The sequence below is a fragment of the Enhydra lutris genome, unplaced genomic scaffold (genome assembly GCF_002288905.1).
Source record: "Enhydra lutris kenyoni isolate GAN:26980312 unplaced genomic scaffold, ASM228890v2 scaffoldscaffold85, whole genome shotgun sequence".
NCBI classification, from domain to species: domain Eukaryota; kingdom Metazoa; phylum Chordata; class Mammalia; order Carnivora; family Mustelidae; genus Enhydra; species Enhydra lutris.
In genome coordinates this window covers 7,353,772-7,371,435 of record NW_019154169.1, presented here as the reverse complement: position 1 = coordinate 7,371,435, position 17,664 = coordinate 7,353,772, and the positions used below count along the sequence as shown (strand labels likewise).

At 54.4% G+C, this 17,664-nt stretch overlaps 1 protein-coding gene across 1 annotated transcript in view; it reads right to left on the bottom strand.

The window, feature by feature from the left end:
- Positions 1 to 17,664, bottom strand: part of LOC111161376 (ryanodine receptor 1) — a 108,644-nt gene that overhangs the window by 50,625 nt on the left and 40,355 nt on the right. The window contains 26 exon segments of the mRNA XM_022524996.1: positions 1,113 to 1,351; positions 1,447 to 1,507; positions 1,924 to 1,973; positions 2,395 to 2,516; positions 2,611 to 2,678; positions 4,236 to 4,351; positions 4,911 to 5,034; positions 5,362 to 5,437; positions 5,538 to 5,612; positions 5,982 to 6,122; positions 6,548 to 6,637; positions 6,908 to 6,986; positions 7,108 to 7,271; positions 7,674 to 7,814; positions 8,718 to 8,808; positions 8,902 to 9,122; positions 10,803 to 10,972; positions 11,074 to 11,194; positions 11,582 to 11,690; positions 11,781 to 11,967; positions 12,209 to 12,344; positions 13,371 to 13,465; positions 13,841 to 13,973; positions 14,070 to 14,187; positions 15,080 to 15,353; positions 16,381 to 16,527. Of these exon segments, the coding sequence (XP_022380704.1) occupies positions 1,113 to 1,351; positions 1,447 to 1,507; positions 1,924 to 1,973; positions 2,395 to 2,516; positions 2,611 to 2,678; positions 4,236 to 4,351; positions 4,911 to 5,034; positions 5,362 to 5,437; positions 5,538 to 5,612; positions 5,982 to 6,122; positions 6,548 to 6,637; positions 6,908 to 6,986; positions 7,108 to 7,271; positions 7,674 to 7,814; positions 8,718 to 8,808; positions 8,902 to 9,122; positions 10,803 to 10,972; positions 11,074 to 11,194; positions 11,582 to 11,690; positions 11,781 to 11,967; positions 12,209 to 12,344; positions 13,371 to 13,465; positions 13,841 to 13,973; positions 14,070 to 14,187; positions 15,080 to 15,353; positions 16,381 to 16,527 (3,348 nt within the window).

Genomic DNA, 17,664 nt, shown 5'->3' with positions numbered 1-17,664 from the left:
GTTGTGATTTCAAATCAACAGTGAGCTGAGACATGGCCCCACTATCTGCCAGTCCCCACAGCCCACTGGCCCTCTAGCCCATCCTGGACACCTTCCAGAGTATTCCCTGAGCACCTCGCAAGTCCCAAACTGACCTCAGCATCTCCTCCAAACTGATTACTTCTTCCAACCCCTGTCTCCTGGAGGCCCCACCATCTGCGGGTCCCGGGCCAGGGCCTTGGGCCTCCCTCTGGCTGCCTCCCTGCCACAGCCCATCCCCTCAGCCTCCTGAGCGTCTGTCCCACCAGCTCTGCCTGTCCTTCCCCACCTTGCTCCTCCATAGTCCAGGCCACATCTGGCAAGGCACTTTCTTTTGAGTACCTGACACCCCCCTGGGTGTTGTGTCTTGCCTATGTCTCATTAACAAAAGCACGTTGCTCACTATTATGTCCCAAGACCCCAGGCTGGGTCACACACCGTATGTGCCCCTTGGGAGCATACACATGGCACACGCTACTAATGGACTCCCAATATCTCCTCTTAACATTTTTCTGCTCTTTTCTTCCTCCTCATAAGAGACCTCCAATATTTAGCCCGACACACTACCTCCAGAATAAAGGCCACTTCCCAGCCTTCCTTGTGGTGACATGCAGCCACATGCTAAATCCTGGCCAACCAGATGGATGTCAGCAGGAGTGATGCAGACTGCTTCTAGGTCTTTCCTTTATAAGGACTGCAATGCCCTCCTCTTCGCTTCTGCTCTTCTACAGTCTATAGTGAAGATGTAATGGTGTGCCATCCCGGGCCACAGGCCTAAGGGGGGTATTTCCAAGATGGCAGAGTACAAAGATGCAGGACTCCTGGGCTTCTGACATGTTGAGCCTCTTACAACTAGACCATTACATGAGAAAGAAATACCCTTCCTTCCTGTTTCAGCTACAGTGATTTACGGTCTTTTTGTTAGAGCAGCTGAACTCATACCCTCACTCCCTCATTTGTTACCTACCAATTCACTTGGCTCAGAGCAATGAATCCACACACACAAACAGCTGGGGGCTCTGTCAGGTGCATGGAGAGGGTAATGTAGGGTGAATTGGTCCCCCCACCCCTGCCCTCGGGGCCAGGGCCCTTACGGATGACGTCGTCTCCGAACTGGTGCTGGGCGATGTGCTGGAAGAGCGTGGTGAGGACGGGCAGCAGGGCCACGGTGGTGTAGGTGAGGTTCTGGCCCACGCCCTTCACCTGTGTACGTGCCTGGGACACCTTGCCCAGGCGCAGGTTCTCCACCATCTTCTCGATGTCCTCTGACGCGCTCTCAAAGAAGGAGCGGAGGCCAGCCTTCACGATCTCAGGGCCCGACTTCATCACCGTCCTAGAAGGGAAGCCGGGGTGCACCAGTTCTAGAATCTGAGATTCTCGATTTCGGAAAGTGGAGAACAGGGTGGGAGTGGGCACCACGCCCCATACCTGGCATCCAGGGAGCGGGCCAGGATGTGAAGGCAGTTGACCACAGCCGGAGCATCTGTCCCTGGGAAAGGAAGATGGGCCAGGGTGGAGGAAAGGCTAGGAGGGCAGTGCCTTCCTCTACCTCCAACTCAGCCCCAGGCCCACCTCCAGCTAGACCCCCAGAGGCCCCTGTCCTTCCCTAAACCCACTCTGCCTGTGCCTCCCCCAACCCAGCCTGGACCCTCTGGGCCATCACAATCTGATGATGAGTCTGTGTCCCTACAGGCCTGGGGGTTCCATGAGGCCAGGGCCCAGGGCTGTCCCAGTCACAGCCCTGTCCCCAGGATGACCCCACCCATCCCCAGGTGGGGAGAAAGAACACAGTGAAGGTTGTTCAAATCGAGGCCTGAACCAGGAACTCCTTCTTCAGGGTGGGGCTGGCAACTGCAGGGAGAGAGGGAGGATTAGGGAGAAGAGCTGGGGAGCAGAGCTACTTACCGAAGAGAGAAACTCGGTGACGGACAAGAGCGGCAAGCTTGCAGAAGAGGCTGAAGAAAGGGACAGAAGGACAGGGGCAACAGGTAGTGAGGATATCGAGGGACAAGGACAGCAGTGATGCAATTAGAGGGCCAGGGACGGAAGACAGAACCAGGAGGACAAGGGATTTGGGGGAAGAAATTGAAGGGTCAGGGGCAGAAATGGGGATACTGGGGGCTGAGGCTGGTCTGCCTTTCTGACTGGGTGACCAATTTGCCCCATTTGCCTCAAAGTCCCATCCTGGGAAACCCCTCGGGCCTGGGCACAACAGGACAGTTGGTCACCTTCACCCTTCAGTTCCTTCTGCAGCTAGAGTGGTCAGCGCCCAACACCCAGTATAGAGCCCCTAAGGTCCAAGGTTGGGCAGAAAGGGTCCAGGATTATGATCCTGTGAGGTCAGGGGGCTGGGTGAGAGGTCACAGCATGGCCCACCTGGTGATCATTTCCTTCTCCTTGTTGGAGGCATGGCCACCACTGCCCAGCACTTTGGCTGGTGTGGACAGGAAATAGAGGCAGTGGTTGGTGAAGTACTGGTTGATCAAAGGGAGCAGGATCTGGGGGGGTGGGGAAGAGATGAGGGGCATTGAGTGAAGGGTAGGGGAGCCCACCCAGTCCCCAGCCCTTCCAGCTTCTGAGCCCACCTCTCACCTTGGCAAAGAATTTAATCTCCTGTTCATGTGGGGACTTTTCCACTCGTCCACTGCTGACCACAGCCTCTGGTGGGGGAGGGAAAATAGGGGTCATAGTGGGTTCAAGGCTGGGGAGCTCAGGGCATTCCAATGGAGAGGTGGGGGACTCTAGGGCAAAGGTTGGAAAAGATGGGAGATTAATTCTTGGTATAAAGTAAACTCTGCTGTCTTTGAGGTGAGCCTCTCTCCCCTCTCTCAACTGATCCCCCTAACTCCTTGAACAAACCCTTCCTGAGGCTGTAAATGGGGAGGACAAACTGGGATGGGGTAAAGCCATAGGATACCCCCTTCCTCACAGGTCCTTTTCTCCTTGAACTTTGATATTTGGCACTGAATCAGTTTGGAATGAATAAATGAAAGCAGACGATGTAGACAGATTTTAACTGATTTTAGAGCAGAAATCAATTTCAGATAATAAAAATGGTGACAGTAATAATTAATACACTAAAATAATAATGCTGGCTCCCATTATTAAACACTAGCTATGTCACTGGCACTGTGAGAAATGTGCTTATCTAATTGCCTCTCAGCTTGGAGAGCTGTATAGTTGGTACCTCTCCTTCATTTTACAGACAAGGGAACTAAGGTGCAATAACTCAGTCTGGGTCACCCAGCATGTAAGGGACAGAACTGTGGCCGATTATGGTGGACAGGTGGGGAAACTGAGGCACAGAGAGGAGAGGGAGTTGCTGAGAAGTGCTCAGTGCAGAGGATCAGCGTGTGGGACTCGAGGTGAGATGTGTAAGAGCGAGTCCTGCTGTGCCACTTATCTGAGGGGGCCTGGGGGTCTTGGGTGGCTCTCCTGGGGAAGCTGGGAGGGATTCTAGGGGCAAGCTGTGATTCTTAGTGGGACGTAAGAGGCATGTGTAGGGCACACCAACAGCCTTCGCGCTCAAGAGAGAGCCAGGATCTTCCCAGTCCTCACCCTCTTTGCCCCTAAGCCCACAGTCTGTCTCCAGTGCAGCCAAAGGGAGTCTGTGAACACCTGAAGCAGGTCACCGTCCTCTCCTGCTCAGAACCCTCCCATGGTGCCATTCCACTCAGGAATCCAGAGTCTCCCCATGCCTGCAAAGCCCTATGTGGTCTGCCCTGTCACCTCTCTGCCCTCATCTCCTCACACTTTCTCCCTCAGTCAGTCTGCTTAAACCACTTGGGCTTTGGGTTACTCACACTAGGGACCTCTCAGAACTTTTGCACTGGCTGTTCCTCTACCTGGAATATTCTCCTCAAGCCTCCAGCCAGCTCCCTCCCAGCTCCTTCACGGTCTTCTTTATTTAAATTTTAACCGGCCCCACTTTCCTCCACACCTCATCTTCCTTAGCTGGCTCTGCTGCATTCTTCTTTCCAAAACACGATAGTGTTTTAAAAACCTGTATAATTGTCTGAATGCACCACAGGAATATAAATGCAGGTGGACAGGGATCTTTGTTTTGTTCACTGCTCTCACCACCTGGAACAGTGTTCTCAGTACCTGGAACAGTGTCTGGCACAATAACGAGATGGGGGAGGGAAGGAGAAAGGCATGAACTATGGCCTTAGGGGAAACAGCACGTATGGCCGGAGTTCGGAGGGCCTCCTCCGTACCCAGATGGGCGATAAATTCCTGGGAGATGTCCATCCAGCGCAGCAACTGCTGCAGGAAGCCAAAAGCAAACCGTTTCTCAATGGAAGACGTGTCCAACTCCATGTCCTTAAGGCCTCTGCGCAGACAGAGAGGAGTCAGCCCGGAGGAAGGCCCACCCTGTCTCCCAATCTCTCCAGTTCCCTTTCTGCTTCGCTAGGCCCTGCCTCTGCAGGCTTCTGCTCCACCCCATATACCCCTCAAGTTTCGGGATGCTCCCTGGCCCCACCTCCCCTCTCCACGCCCCACCTTCCTGGCCTCCTCCCCACACCTGTCCCCCTCTCCAGCCCAGGCCCCGCCCCTTAGCCCCTCCCCTCCATGGCGTAAAGCTGCCCCCAAGCCCCACCCCTCTTTGGCTCCTTCCCAGGCCCCGCCCCCTTAGCCCCTCCCCTCTCTGACAATCAGGCCCCACCCCTCTGGGATTCCTCTCCTCTCTGGCCCCTCCCCCATGCCCGAGGTCCTATTCCCCTCAGTCACCTTCCTTCTCTGGCCCTGCCTTGTTACCCCAGCCCAACTTTTCCCAGTTTCTGCCTTGCTAGCTCCTCCCACATTCCCCGCCCCCGCCACTCCCCCCCACACTCACCCCCTAACCTCCCCCACGCCACCCCCCACCCCGGCCAGGCATGCAGCGCACGTGCCTGGTGACAGCATAGCCGTTCATCTGCAGGAACTTTAGAAGCTCCTGGGCTTTCTCTCGATCTCGTGCCTTCTCCTTGGCTGTGAGTGTGTCATAGGGGACCAGCAGAGGGTGGGTACCACCACCTGGAACAGCAAAGACCAGAAATCAGAGGACTGGGGAGACCCAGGCCACTCTCATTGACGTGATTCTTGCAGCTGAGGGCATGCATAAATACAGCAATAAAAACAGAGGTAAGAATAACCAAAACATGGTTTTCAGGTGATTGTCATCTCCTCACCACAACCCTATGGTAGTAGATGCTGTTACTTTTGGGGCGGGGGGAGGGGCAGGGTGAAAGCAATCGTTCAAAGTCACACAACTATAATCTAGACCCTTATGACTCTGGAGCCTATGACTAGGGAACTTTGGTGAAAAGGGGTCTGGTGGCGGGGTGGGATGGGCGCCCTCACCCTTGGCCTCCAGCTCCTGCTTCTTCTTCCGCCCCCACGTGTTGTGGTAATTCTCCGCCAGCTGTTCCGCCATGGCCTGGGAAAGGACGAAAGATTCAAGGCCAGACTCAGAAGATGTCCTCCCCAACCCCAACAAACACCTCCATGCCCCTAGATAAAGGATCAGGGCTCTTTACCTGCAGCTCCCGGGACAGGGTAACTCCGCTGAGGTCGGGGGGCTGGGGGCTGTAGCCTTCTCGCGGATCATAAGTCTGGGAGGACGAGGGAGAGATGGGAGGGCTTGATGGGCTAGCAGGAAGCCAGGACGGCAACACAGTTTACTCTCTCCACCTGGCCCTAGACCCCCCGCTCTGCGCTCTCTCCTTCAGGTCCTGTCTCTAACCCACGCCCTCCTCTCCTCTACCCTTTGCGGTTTTCCAGACCCAGGCCCACTCCCTTCCCAGGTCTCTCAGCCCTGTGCAGTACCCTGCTCCCGGCCTCCCCATTCCGATTCTGCGGATCCCACCTTCCTCCCTTGGCCCTTCTCTCTCCATCCCACCTCCTGCCGGGCCCCGCCCTCACCTGGCCCCGCCCCTTCGTTTAGCCGCTCACCACCCCCAAGACCCCGACCCCGCCTCCACCTGGGCACTTTGGGATATCTTCCGCGTTTTCTTCTTCTCCGTCTTCTCCTCTTCCCCCTCCCTGGCCTTCTCTATCGTCCATTCCCAGGCAATCATGGCCTTCAAGGACTCCTTGATGGGCCAGCGGTAAATCTCTTTGTCCTGGGGTGGACAGAAAGGCAAGGAGTTGGTGGGATGGGATGGGAGGGAGGTGGAGGTTGGAGCGTTACTGGCTGGCCTCCAGGGTCCTAAGAAGGGGAAGCCTCCACCACGTGGCTAGGAGAAAGTGGTCCAGCATGGATTCCAGCTCAAGTCTCTTACACGCTTTGTGACAGAGCCTCCCAAACCAACCCTCATCCCATCTTACACGAGACTCAGAGACATTAAGTTGCATCCCTCTAATTCTTTCTAAGAGAAGGAACACTACAAGTCCGGGGTCTAGGGGAGGCAAAGTCCACGGAGGAGGAGCCCTAACCTGCAGTCCCAGCTAGATCCGAGCTGATGAAGCGGCCTCTCTCCTCCCTGAACACCCAAATTTGGAGGTTACATTTTTGGACCCCTAGCACTGGGCCCCAACACTTGCTCACCTTCTCTGAAAAGGTCTTATAGGGCCTCAGCATGGGATGGGTCTTCAGTTCCTCATCTATGTTCTCCCCATAGGACCAATTGTTCTGAATCTGGGGGTGGAGAGGGGACAGGGAGGGGCAGTGCCACTATGGAGCTGAGGGTGGGGGAAGGGTGAGGGGTAGGGAGCAGCTTGGGGGACTCCTGGGGGACTCTCTGGAGGGGCTGAGGGTTTCAGGGGAGATTTGGGGTCTCAGGACGAGTTAAGGGTCTCAGGAAAGTCTGGGGCCTCAGGGAAGACCTGGGTCTGGGGGAAAGCTGGGGTTTTGAGAAAGGCCAGCAGGAATGGGGGTTGCTGGGGAGGGGAGGACTCCGGCGCCAACCTTGTCGAAGGCCCACTTCTCATGCGTGTACTCCGCAAACTTGTTAATGAAGGAGTCCAGCTTCTCTGGGATGATCACACTATTGGGTGGGTACATAGGGTGGCCAGATGTAGGGGCTGACCCCTCCTTCCATATCTGAAACCTTCTTCTCCTTCTCCCAGCCCCTAATGCCCACCCCACTCCTACCCCCCAGGCCTCACTTGAGGGTCTCCACAGGCCGAGGATCGAAGTTGCCTTCAGCGTCCACTGTGGCCTTTTTCTCGGCCTTGGATGAGTATGAGGCGTCCACGTAGTCAGGGGGCAGGGCCCCTGCGATGGCGCACAGACAAGGCATAGCCATGCGGTACAGCTCTGCATCATACTTCTGGGGACACCAGGGGTGGGGGTGGGGGTCACTGCGGGTCTGGGTGTGCCTTCAAATCTTGGAGCCCTAGGACCTCAAACTCCACCTCTCCAACAATCAACCCTCCTTCCTGGGCCCCCACACATCAATTATGGTGTCTCTCCCTGAAACCCAAACCTCAGCCTGCCTGACCCTCCAAACCACCCCTATATCACCCCTCTCTAAGCTCCCAAACTAGAGACCCAACCCCTCTTCCATTAAACCAGAGACCCAACTCATAGATTCTTCTGGATCCAAACCTGCCCAAATGGGGATCCCTCTCTGAACCCCAAGTTTGGGAATTTCATTCGGGATCCCCTAACTTTGGGGCCCAAACTCTCCAAACAGGCTCCTTTCAGCCCCTCCTCCACCATGGGCCCAGACCTTATGTGCCAGCGAGTCAAAGATGCCCCAGAAGAGTTTGCGAGTGAGGTGCAGCTCTTCCTCGGAGGTGACCCCGAAGTTAGCCCAGCCCGTGGGGAGGCAGTAATACTTCCAGCAGCGCTCATAGTGGTTGGTGAGGAGCTGGGCGGGAGCAAGGGTACACACAGATGAGAGGCACAGAGATGGCAGGCAAAAGAAAGGTCAGGGAGGCCAGGGGTGCCTGGGCCTTTAAATTAGGAAGGCGATCTGGATTATGCAGATAATGCTAATGAGGGAAAATGGTATGCTTCTTGGGGCGTGGTCTGCGTCATTTACTATGTAAATTTATCCTTCTAGTTTAGAGTCGGAACTGCCATTCAGCCAGAGCTGGATTTGTCTGGTGTTGCTTTACACAAACAAGCACGCTAATATTAACCCATAGGTATAGTTGTGTGCAAAGTGTGAATGGACATACGGACGGAGTGATCTGTGTGCCCATGAAGGACCATGGCAAACAAACCCGGGCAGAACCCCATGCAAATATATGGTGATTGGGAACAGGGCCTCCATATCCACTAGACAAATCTGAAGCAGGGGCTGGTTTAGATGTATTATGTAAAACAGTCAGGATATCTGAGTTGGAGGTATCTCCTTATACAAACCAGCAGGTAAAAAAAATTATAGGAGAGACCGTGCAGATATTCCGAACAGTTGGGGTGGTATTTGTTCAAATCAATGCACTCATTTGAAAAGAGCAAGGTACGCGGTCTGCGCCTGCGCATAAGCATGCTGATTAGGAAAAGCTGTGTACTCCCTGCACACATGCGCTAATTTAGACGAGGCCTGGTTCCCTGTTAGGCAAACCAAGCGCCAATGAGTGAGTGGCAGAGGCACCCGTGACGCCACGCGGCCGTCCTGGAAATTCTAGTATGCCAGTGAGAATGCCGGAGATGTTCCCGTGGGGACGCTGTCCTCACATTCTGCGGGTTCATCGGGCTGGGCGGTGGGGGACACCGGAGCCCGGAGGCCCCAGGGCGGCGCAGGCTCAAGCGGGCCCGCCCTCACCTTGAGCGGCATCTTGGCGAACTCGTTCAGGATGGGCACATCGAACACCAGGCGCCGCAGCAGGTGCTGCAGCATGGACGGCCGGATGTACCTGCAGGGACATGCACCAGGGGCGGGGGCTCACCCCCAGGCCAGCCGCACCCCCCGCCGGCCCCACGCCGCCCCGCCCACGCCCCCGCCCCACCTGCAGAGCGCCATGAGACAGTCCTCGATGACGTCGCGCTGCGCCTTGGTGAGCGAGCGGCCGCGGGACAGGCGGTACACCGTGTGCAGCATGGAGTCCACCATGATGGCGCGGTGCTCCGTCCCCGCGAACAGCGGCGCGCACTTGGTGATGAGCGGCAGCACCGCCAGGCACAGGTAGCGGTTCAGCGCCAGCGCCATCTCCGTGGTGCTGAAAGTGGCCTGGGGCGCAGAGGTGGGGGGCATCAGGCTCGCTCTGCGCTCCCCGGGGTGACCCTCGCTTCGGATACCCTCCACCCGCCGCCGCGCAACAGTGTCCCCCACCGCCTCTATTATTACTTTGAACTATGCAAAATTTCAAACATACAGAAGTGGAGGAACCTCCTTATCGAGTGGGCTGTTCTGTAGATACTGGTCCAGCCTCCCCTTTTCTTCCCATAAGGTTTTCATACAGCCCTAGCCACCTACGGCTTCACGCATGGATATTGAAATATGTATCTCCATTCAGACAAGTGCTTCTGTTTCACATCCCAGGCGGCCACTTTCACACCCCACAGAATTAACAAGCACTCAAAATTTACGATCAGCTTTCTCCAATTGTCTCAAAATCTGCTTTACATTTGGCTGGGGTTGCTTGGATCCCGCCACCTGGAAGGCCCCCATAGTGTATCTGGCTGCTGGGTCTCAGGTCTTTTCACATCTGTAATTGTTTCCTTTCTCGTACTTTTAAATACTATTTATTTGCTGGAAAAACTGGATCATTTATCCACTGGAGTTTCCTACATCTTGTGTTTGGCTGGTCACATCCTGGCGGGGTCCTTTAACTTGTGCCTCTGCCCTCAGTCTTTCTTTTCTTTCCTTCCTTCCCTGTGTTTAAGATTTTTTTTTTTTTTACATCATCTCTACGCCCAGTGCAGGACTTGAACTCACAGCCCTGAGATGAAAAGGCACACGCTCCACCAATGGAGCCAGCCAGGCACCCCTGCCCTTGGTATTTCTGATACACTGGTAGTTACAGAGACAAGTTGCAGTGTTCCCTTTCCCAGTTAGTAGCCAACAGTTATTTCTCCCATCTTAAGAAGAGTCTTCTCTCGGCCAAGGTCACCTGTCCAGCATATTGTCATTCCTCTGCCTCCTCCGTCACCAGCTTGTTCAAAGAATTGTTGACACCCACTGTCCCCAATACCTCACCTGCCAAGCCCTCATAAACCCCCTCCAGTACGGCTCTTCCCCCACTGCCCCACTGAAAGTGCTCACCAAGCTTACCAGGGACCTCCACTGGCCACAGCAGCTGTCAGTTCTGTCCTCATCTTACTGGGCTGTGTCCCCTCCTATAATCTAACCTTGTAACTATTATATATCAATATAACTATTACTGTTGCTGTTGTACATAAGTCTATCTCCTTGGTGCTGAGCTCTCATTAAGAATGATTTCTCAAATAAATGTAAGATGGGGGCACCTGGGTGGCTCAGTTGTTAAACATCTGCCTTCAGCTCAAGTCATGATCCCAGGGCCCTGGGATCGAGCCCCTCATGCGGCTCCCTGCTTAAGGGGAAGCCTGCTTCTCCCTCTCCCTCTCCCTCTCCCTCTGCCCCTGCTTCTGTTCCCTCTCTCACTGTGTCTCTGTCAAATAAATAAATAAAACCTTTTAAACAAAAAGAAAGAAAGCAAGCAAGCTAGGTGAGATGTTGGAGAGTTCCATCCACCCTTGCCTAGAACTGAGGGTTTATCTTGGCTTTGTTTTCTATCTTGATGGCGTGCGGGGGTGGGTTGCAGGGTTGGGGGTGGTGGTGAGGACTAGGATATGTACACAAGCCCAGAACAAACAGAGGCAGGGATGCTATGGCCACACCCATCTCCCCGTCCTCTCTGGGGGCAGGGAGGGTGGCTACGGGGCTCACCGTGTCCAGCGAAGCGGCTGCCCGCATGTCAGGCAGGAACCCCACGTCCAGCACATGCAGCAAGAAGTCCTGGTTCTCGATGCCATACACGCGGTCCAGGAAGAGCACCATGGATGCCTTGTGGTCTGGCACGAAGGAGGCCGACATCTTCGGCTGCACCAGAGCCCCATCTGTGGGCCAGGAGGGCGGCAGGGGGCGGTCAGGGATGCCCTTCGGACCCCTCTATTTCCTCCGCGGCAGCCCTCCCTTGCTGAGTCCTGCTCCCGTGCACCTTTGCCCAGGGTGGGGATTTGCAGTGGGAGGCTGATGATGCCCACAAGGTCGTCCAGCGGCACGAGGGAGCGCAGGATGGCACGGATCCGCAGGGCCTCTCCCTTGCTGGCTTGGATTAGCTGGAAGAGGGAAACGGGCACATCATCGGCCCCCTGGGCCCCATTTGCTCATTACTCCATCCATCCCTTCCTGACCCACTGACAGGTAGAGCAGAACCCCTCGTGGGGCAAACTCTGTAATTCCTGGCCCGGACTCCTCTGCCCATCCTTCTCCACCACGGCCCTGATCACCCCTGGCCCTCATTGCTCAATCTCCCCCACTGGTCTGGGAGCTCTGGGAGAGCTGGGCCTGGGGCTGTCTTAGTCCCTGGTATGTCTGTCCCCAGCACTGCCTCACGTAAGACCCCCACAGAGCTAGAGTTCAGTCAGTGCTGTTGAATGCCTGACTGAAGAGGTTCAAGGTTTGCCCTGCACGCCCCTCCCTGTCCTTGGACATCTAGGTCTCACGTGCATCTCTGGCGCACAGCGTCCCAGCAGGTCAATCAAGGCAGCGTAGAAGGACATGATGGCGTGTCCCAGGTGTACCCGGTTCTCCTCTGGGGGCTCCTCGCCGAAGCTGCAGGGGAAGTGGGGGCGGTGTTGGGGAGGCGGCCAGGGGCTCTGGGAAGGGGGGCCCGTTCTGCTGAGAAGGAGGCAGGAGACTCACTGCTCACGCCGCCGGTCCCTGCGGACGCCTGGGCCGTCACGCGCCGGGTCCTCAGAGATGCGAATGGCTTCTTCGATGGCGGCCAGCAGCCCGGAGCCACCCTCACCCCGCAGGGCCGGCCCGAAGCACTCGGGCTTGCGGATGAGCAGCCGCACCACCACGTTGGCGTTCTCCTCCACGCTCTCGCCTGGCAGCCCGGTGGGGTCGAGAAGCCTCGTGAGCCGTGGCCCTGGGACCCCGCCCCGGCAGCCCAGAACCCAGTACCTCTAGGATTAACGCCAGCCCCACCCCCATCCTGCAACCCCGCCCAGGCTCCGGGGTGGCCCAGGGATCCCCGCCCAGGCTCCGGGGTGGCCCACACCCCCCCCAGAGAGGCTTTGATCAGCACCCCCAGGCCCCTGCCCTGCCACCGCCAACTCCTGACTCACCGTTGACGAAGACAGCGAAGCGTAGAAAGTCCAGGTAGCGCTCCCCGCCACACGGGTTCCAGCCGATGTCCGGGTACCCTTTGGCCAGGAGCATGGGGCAGCTCTGAAGGCCACAACCCGCCAGGTAGGACACCACCTGCGGGGGTAGGGGGGCTCAGCAGGAGGCCAGACCCACACCATTTCCAACCCAAGGCTCACATGTCCCTGCCTATCCATGGAGCTCTGCAGCCCAATTCATTTCTGGATCTCTCAGCAAACAGTCATCCTCCTCCTCCACCCTCATCTCTCACCTGGACCATCTGGGGGGCCTCCATCCTGGGCTCCCTGCTCTCCCCCCCCATCTATCCATGCCCCCTGTCCATCCTTGCCCCCCACAAAGTGTCCCTTCCCTGCTTGGAACACTCCTGTGGCGCCATCTCACTGAGGGTAAGACCCAGAGCCCTCTCAGTGGTCCACTAAGACCCTCTGCCCAATCTTCCCTGTCACCTCCCTGCCCTCACTTCCCACCACTAAGCCCTTACTCCCTCTGCTCCAACCATTCTGGTCTCTTGGCTATTACTCAAACTCATGAGGTTCTCAGGGCCTTGCACTGGCTGTTCCCCTGTCCAGAATGCTCTTCCCCCTATGCCCATATGGCCCCTCTCCTCCTTTAGAGCTTTACCTGAATGTCACTGTCTCAGTGAGGTGATCTTTCATCACACTTGACTAACTTGGACACCCTCCTGACACTCAATGTTTCTCTCCCCAGCTCACTTTTTTCATTTTAACTCTTGTCACTAGCTAATACACAACGTATTTTACTTACTCATCTTATTTATTATGCATCTTCCCAAATAGAATGTCAGCCTCGTGAGGACAAGGATTTTTGCTTGTCTCACTAACTGTCACACCCCTACTGCCTTGGACAGGTCCTGGTACGAAGCAGGTACTCGGGAAATAGTTGTTGAATGAGTAATACTATAATACCAGATAACTCTTCTTGAGTGCTTATTGTTTTATAAATGCTTTCATGGATTAACTCATTTTATCCTGAGGATAATCTTGTTCTACTATTACATTCATTCTACAGATGAGACAGATGCCCAGAGAATTTAAGTCACGGGTCCCAAATCAGCAGGTGCCCCAAGGGGCCAGGTAGGGGCCAGGCCTCCTGCTCCCACACCTTCTCCAGGTCCTGCTCTTGCAATGCCAAGGCCAGCTCGTTGTTGTCGATGACGGAGGCAGCTGCTACATCCAGAGGCGTGGAGCCCTGCATGCCTGTGAGGGCGAGAGGTGGGGAGAATGCTCTTCAGAGGTGCATAGTTGACAGTCTCACTGCTGTCTGTCTCACCTCCTCCCAGAAGCCCTCCTTGATCACCCCTTTTACAGCCTAGGTCAGGTGCCTCCTCTGGCCTGACCACTCTGGGCTCTCACTGTCTGTCTCCCATGCTGCGCCACGAGCCCTGTGAGGGCCAGAGCCGGGGCTGTCTGGGTATCCCCAGGACTGCTCCTCACAGGGCTACAGCCTAGGGATGGGTTGAGAGTGAGTGTTCGCTGAATGAGTGAGTGAGTCAGCAGAGACGGATGCGTGGATGGACCTCCAAGAGTGGGCCGTAGGGGACAGTGCCCCAGCCCGGGCTCAGGGGTTCTCACCTAGACCGATGCCACTGTTCTCCAGCAGGTAGCTCAGGTGGTCGAACATGGAGCGTTGGTTCTGCCGGCTGATGCGACAGAAATAACAGAGGAAGCGGCAGCAACTTGTCACCATCTTAGGGAAGCGGATCTCCTAGGCAGGCAGAGTGGGTTGGTGGTTAGTGCTTACCCGCCCTCCCCTATACCGTGGCCCCTGCCCTGAGCTCCTCGGCCCTCACAGGCCTCTTACCTTGGATTCGCCACCACCCCCGAGGACATTCACCATGACCTCCATGACCGTCTCATGCATGCCCAGGGCCCGCATCAGGTTCGGGTGTTGGTAGAAGACTTTGTTGTTCATGATGTTCCTGTGAACGGGTAGAGTACATGGGGTCGCCAGGGGCCAGGTGGGGCCCAAGCCCAGGGAGAGCCCCCAGACCCTTGGAAGAGTCTACTGGGATAAACAGTCAACATTTACTAAGCTCAAGGCGCCTGGGTGGCTCGGTGGGTTAAAGCCTCTGCCTTCGGCTTGGGTCCTGATCCCAGGGTCCTGGGATCGAGCCCTGCATTGGGCTCTCTGCTCAGTGGGGAGCCTGCTTCCCCCTCTCTCTCTGCCTGCCTCTCTGCCTACTTGTGATCTCTCTGTCAAATAAATAAATAAATCTTAAAAAAAACACACACACATACATTTACTGAGCTCTTCCTTCATGCCTGGCACCATCCCCCTTTACAGATCTGAACCCATTCAATCTTTATGTCCACTCTGGAAGGCAGGAACTATAATTATCCCTATTTTACAGAAAAGGAAACTGAGGAATAGATCCAAGGTGGACTCCCCTAGGGCAGGGATTCTTAACCACGTTGCACATTGTATTCCCCAAGTGCCTAGAAAGGGCTTGGCACAGAGTAGGTGCTCAACGAATGCTTGCTGAGTGAAGGAATGAGGCACCCTTGACACTGAGTGAGCGCCCAATACCATCATTGCCATTATTAATAGCATTATGATGTGCCTGAGCCCATGGAAGCCTCATCATGACTCTACGAGGTAGCCATGGCTCTTCCCCAGTTTGGAGATGAACACTGAAGCTCAAAGAGGGTAAATCTTGTGCTAAGAGTTGCAGGTGAGTAAGAGCTGATACCCCAGGGGTTGGATGGAGAGGGGAAGGGAGGGGACATGAGCCAGGGGGACAAGCTGGAGCTCGGAGGGCGCCCCTCCTTCCAGGGGAATATGCGAAATCCAGGGAGGGGGCAGGGGCTCACCCAATGCTCTGGATCATGAGGTTTTCCTCCTGGGGACCCATCTGCACGATAAGCAGGGACCGGATCTGGCCGAGGCACTCAAGCAAGCTCATGGTGTCTTCCATGGATGATGGGGAGATGGTGTACGCCCGGGGCAGGGCACGCAGCAGCTCCCCGAGCCCATCGTACTGCCGGTGCAGGAGGCTGAACATGGCCCGAACAAGCTCAGGGCTCTGCACGAAGTCCTCTTGAGCCCAGCGCACCACTGTGTGGGACACCAGCTCCTGCAGTGACTCTGGGAAGGGAACATAAGTGTCAGGACACCGCCAGGTTGGGGCCTTGAGCCCGAACAATGCAGAAAGGGCTCCTCTTCCCAGAGGGCTGCTCAGTTACTAACGCCCGACCCTCTACCTGCCAGAAGTGGGCAGATTCTGGAAGATTTTTTTTTATTGCCCTAATAGCTTCCCTGTTCTCTTCACCCTAATACCTAGACAGTAAGGGCCCCCTAAAGCTTTCAAGAGAAAAAAGAAAATGTATCACTTCAAAATACCAGAGTATATTACAAGCACCTTTGGAATATATAATGCACCTTTGAAATCATAATTCCCCTTGTTCTGTAAAAATACTGTTGATTTTTCATCAAGAGAGACAACAGACACAAAGAAAACCTGTGGACTTTGGTGTCATTTGGAAATGATGTCAAAATGAACTGTTTTATTTTCCTTGGCCATCTCCCTGGGGCTCATATTCTATATCCAGCATCTGTTTCTCTCTCTGTCTCTCTTTCTCTCCCAACCCTTCTCCTTCCCAGGATTTTTGGGAGAAAAGATAGATGTCTCACATGTTTCAGGGTTAAGAGAAGCCTCCATGTACTGGGACTGAATGATGGTGTCAATTCATAACCTTTAAGTGCTACGCAATCTGGCCCTGCCCCTTCTGACCTCATCTCCTGCCCCTCTCCCCTTGCTTGCTGTGCTCCAGCCACACTGGTCTTTAAGCATGCCAAGCATGTTCCTGCCTCAGGGCCTTTGCACTGGCTCTGGCTATTCCCTTTGTACCAATGATCTTCCCCAGATCTTTGCGTACCTCATTCCCCGGCTTTGACCCCTCCAACGTTCATCCCTCTCTCTTCTCTCACTTTATTTTTCTCCTTAGTCCCCATGGCCACCTGACATGGTAAGTATATGTATATGCGTATCTGTCATAATATGCTAAACTCCTGGAAGCCAGAGATTGTGACTTTTTCCCCCTACAGTATTCGCCAGCCCTGCCAACAGTGCCTGCCCCATCCCTGTCCCCACCCTAAAGTTCCCAGTCCTCACGGGGTTTGCTCTCCTCAGCTGGTGGTTCCTCCTCGGGTTTCTCCTCCTTCTTCTTCACCAGCCGTACTTTCTCCAACAGGCTCATCAGTCGGCTGCCCAGGGTGGCCTCTTCCTCTGGTTCCTCCTCCTCCCCCTCCAGCTGAATTCCTGGAGTTGGTCGAAGGGAGAGGGTGTCATTCAACTGTGTGTTTATTCATCTACTCATTCACTTCTTCAATGACAGATTCATTCATTCCTCCTTCGGGTGTGAATTCTTGGGTTTTTCATTTATTTCTCCATATGTTCATATGTTTGTTCATTTATTCATCCTTCGAAGCATTTTAAATGTCTTTTAAACTAACTATTGTAAATAGGTCCAAAGAACTAAAGGAAACCATGTCTAAAGTATTAAAGAGAATTATGGGAGCGACTGGGTGGCTTAGTGGGTTAGGCCTCTGCCTTCGGCTCAGGTCGTGATCTCAGAGTCCTGGGATCGAGCCCCACATCGGGCTCTCTGCTCAGCGGGGAGCCTGCTTCCTCCTCTCTCTCTGTCTACCTGTGATCGATCTCTCTCTCTCTCTCTGTCAAGTGAATAGATAAAATCTTTAAAAAAAAGAGAGAGAGAGAGAGAGAAGTATGATGACAATGACTCCCTGAATAGAGAATAGTATTAAAGAGGTAGATCACATAAAAATAACCATATAGCAATTCTGGGGCTGAAAAGTACAAAAACTGAAATTTTAAATCACTAGGGGGGTACAACAGCATATTTGAGCTTGTGGGAGAAAGGATCAGGGTACTTGAAGGTAGAACAATAGAGGTTATCTAGTCTGAAGAGCAAAAAAGAATGAAGAAAAAATAACAGAGCCTCAGAGCCTGTGGGACACCATCAAATCAATCAATCAATCAATACATGCAAAAGGGGAGTCCCAAAAAGAGAGATGAGAAATAGCAGGTAAAATACTTGGAGAAATAGTAGCCCCAAAGTCCCAAATTTGATGTAAAATATTAATCCACACATCCAAGAAACTTAACAAACTCCAAGTAGGATAAAATCAGAGAGCGCCACACCTAGATACATCCTACCCAACTGTTTCAAAGCAAAGGCAAATGGAAAACTTGAAAGTCAGCCAGAGAAAAACCACTCACCACATATAAAAGAATCTTAGTAAGATTATTAACTGACTTATTATCAGAAACAATGGAGGTTATCCATTCATCCTTCCAGCCACCCAACCACCTCTCCATCCAATTTTCAATGATCCATCTATCCATCCATCCGACCATCATCATCCTTCCAGTTAT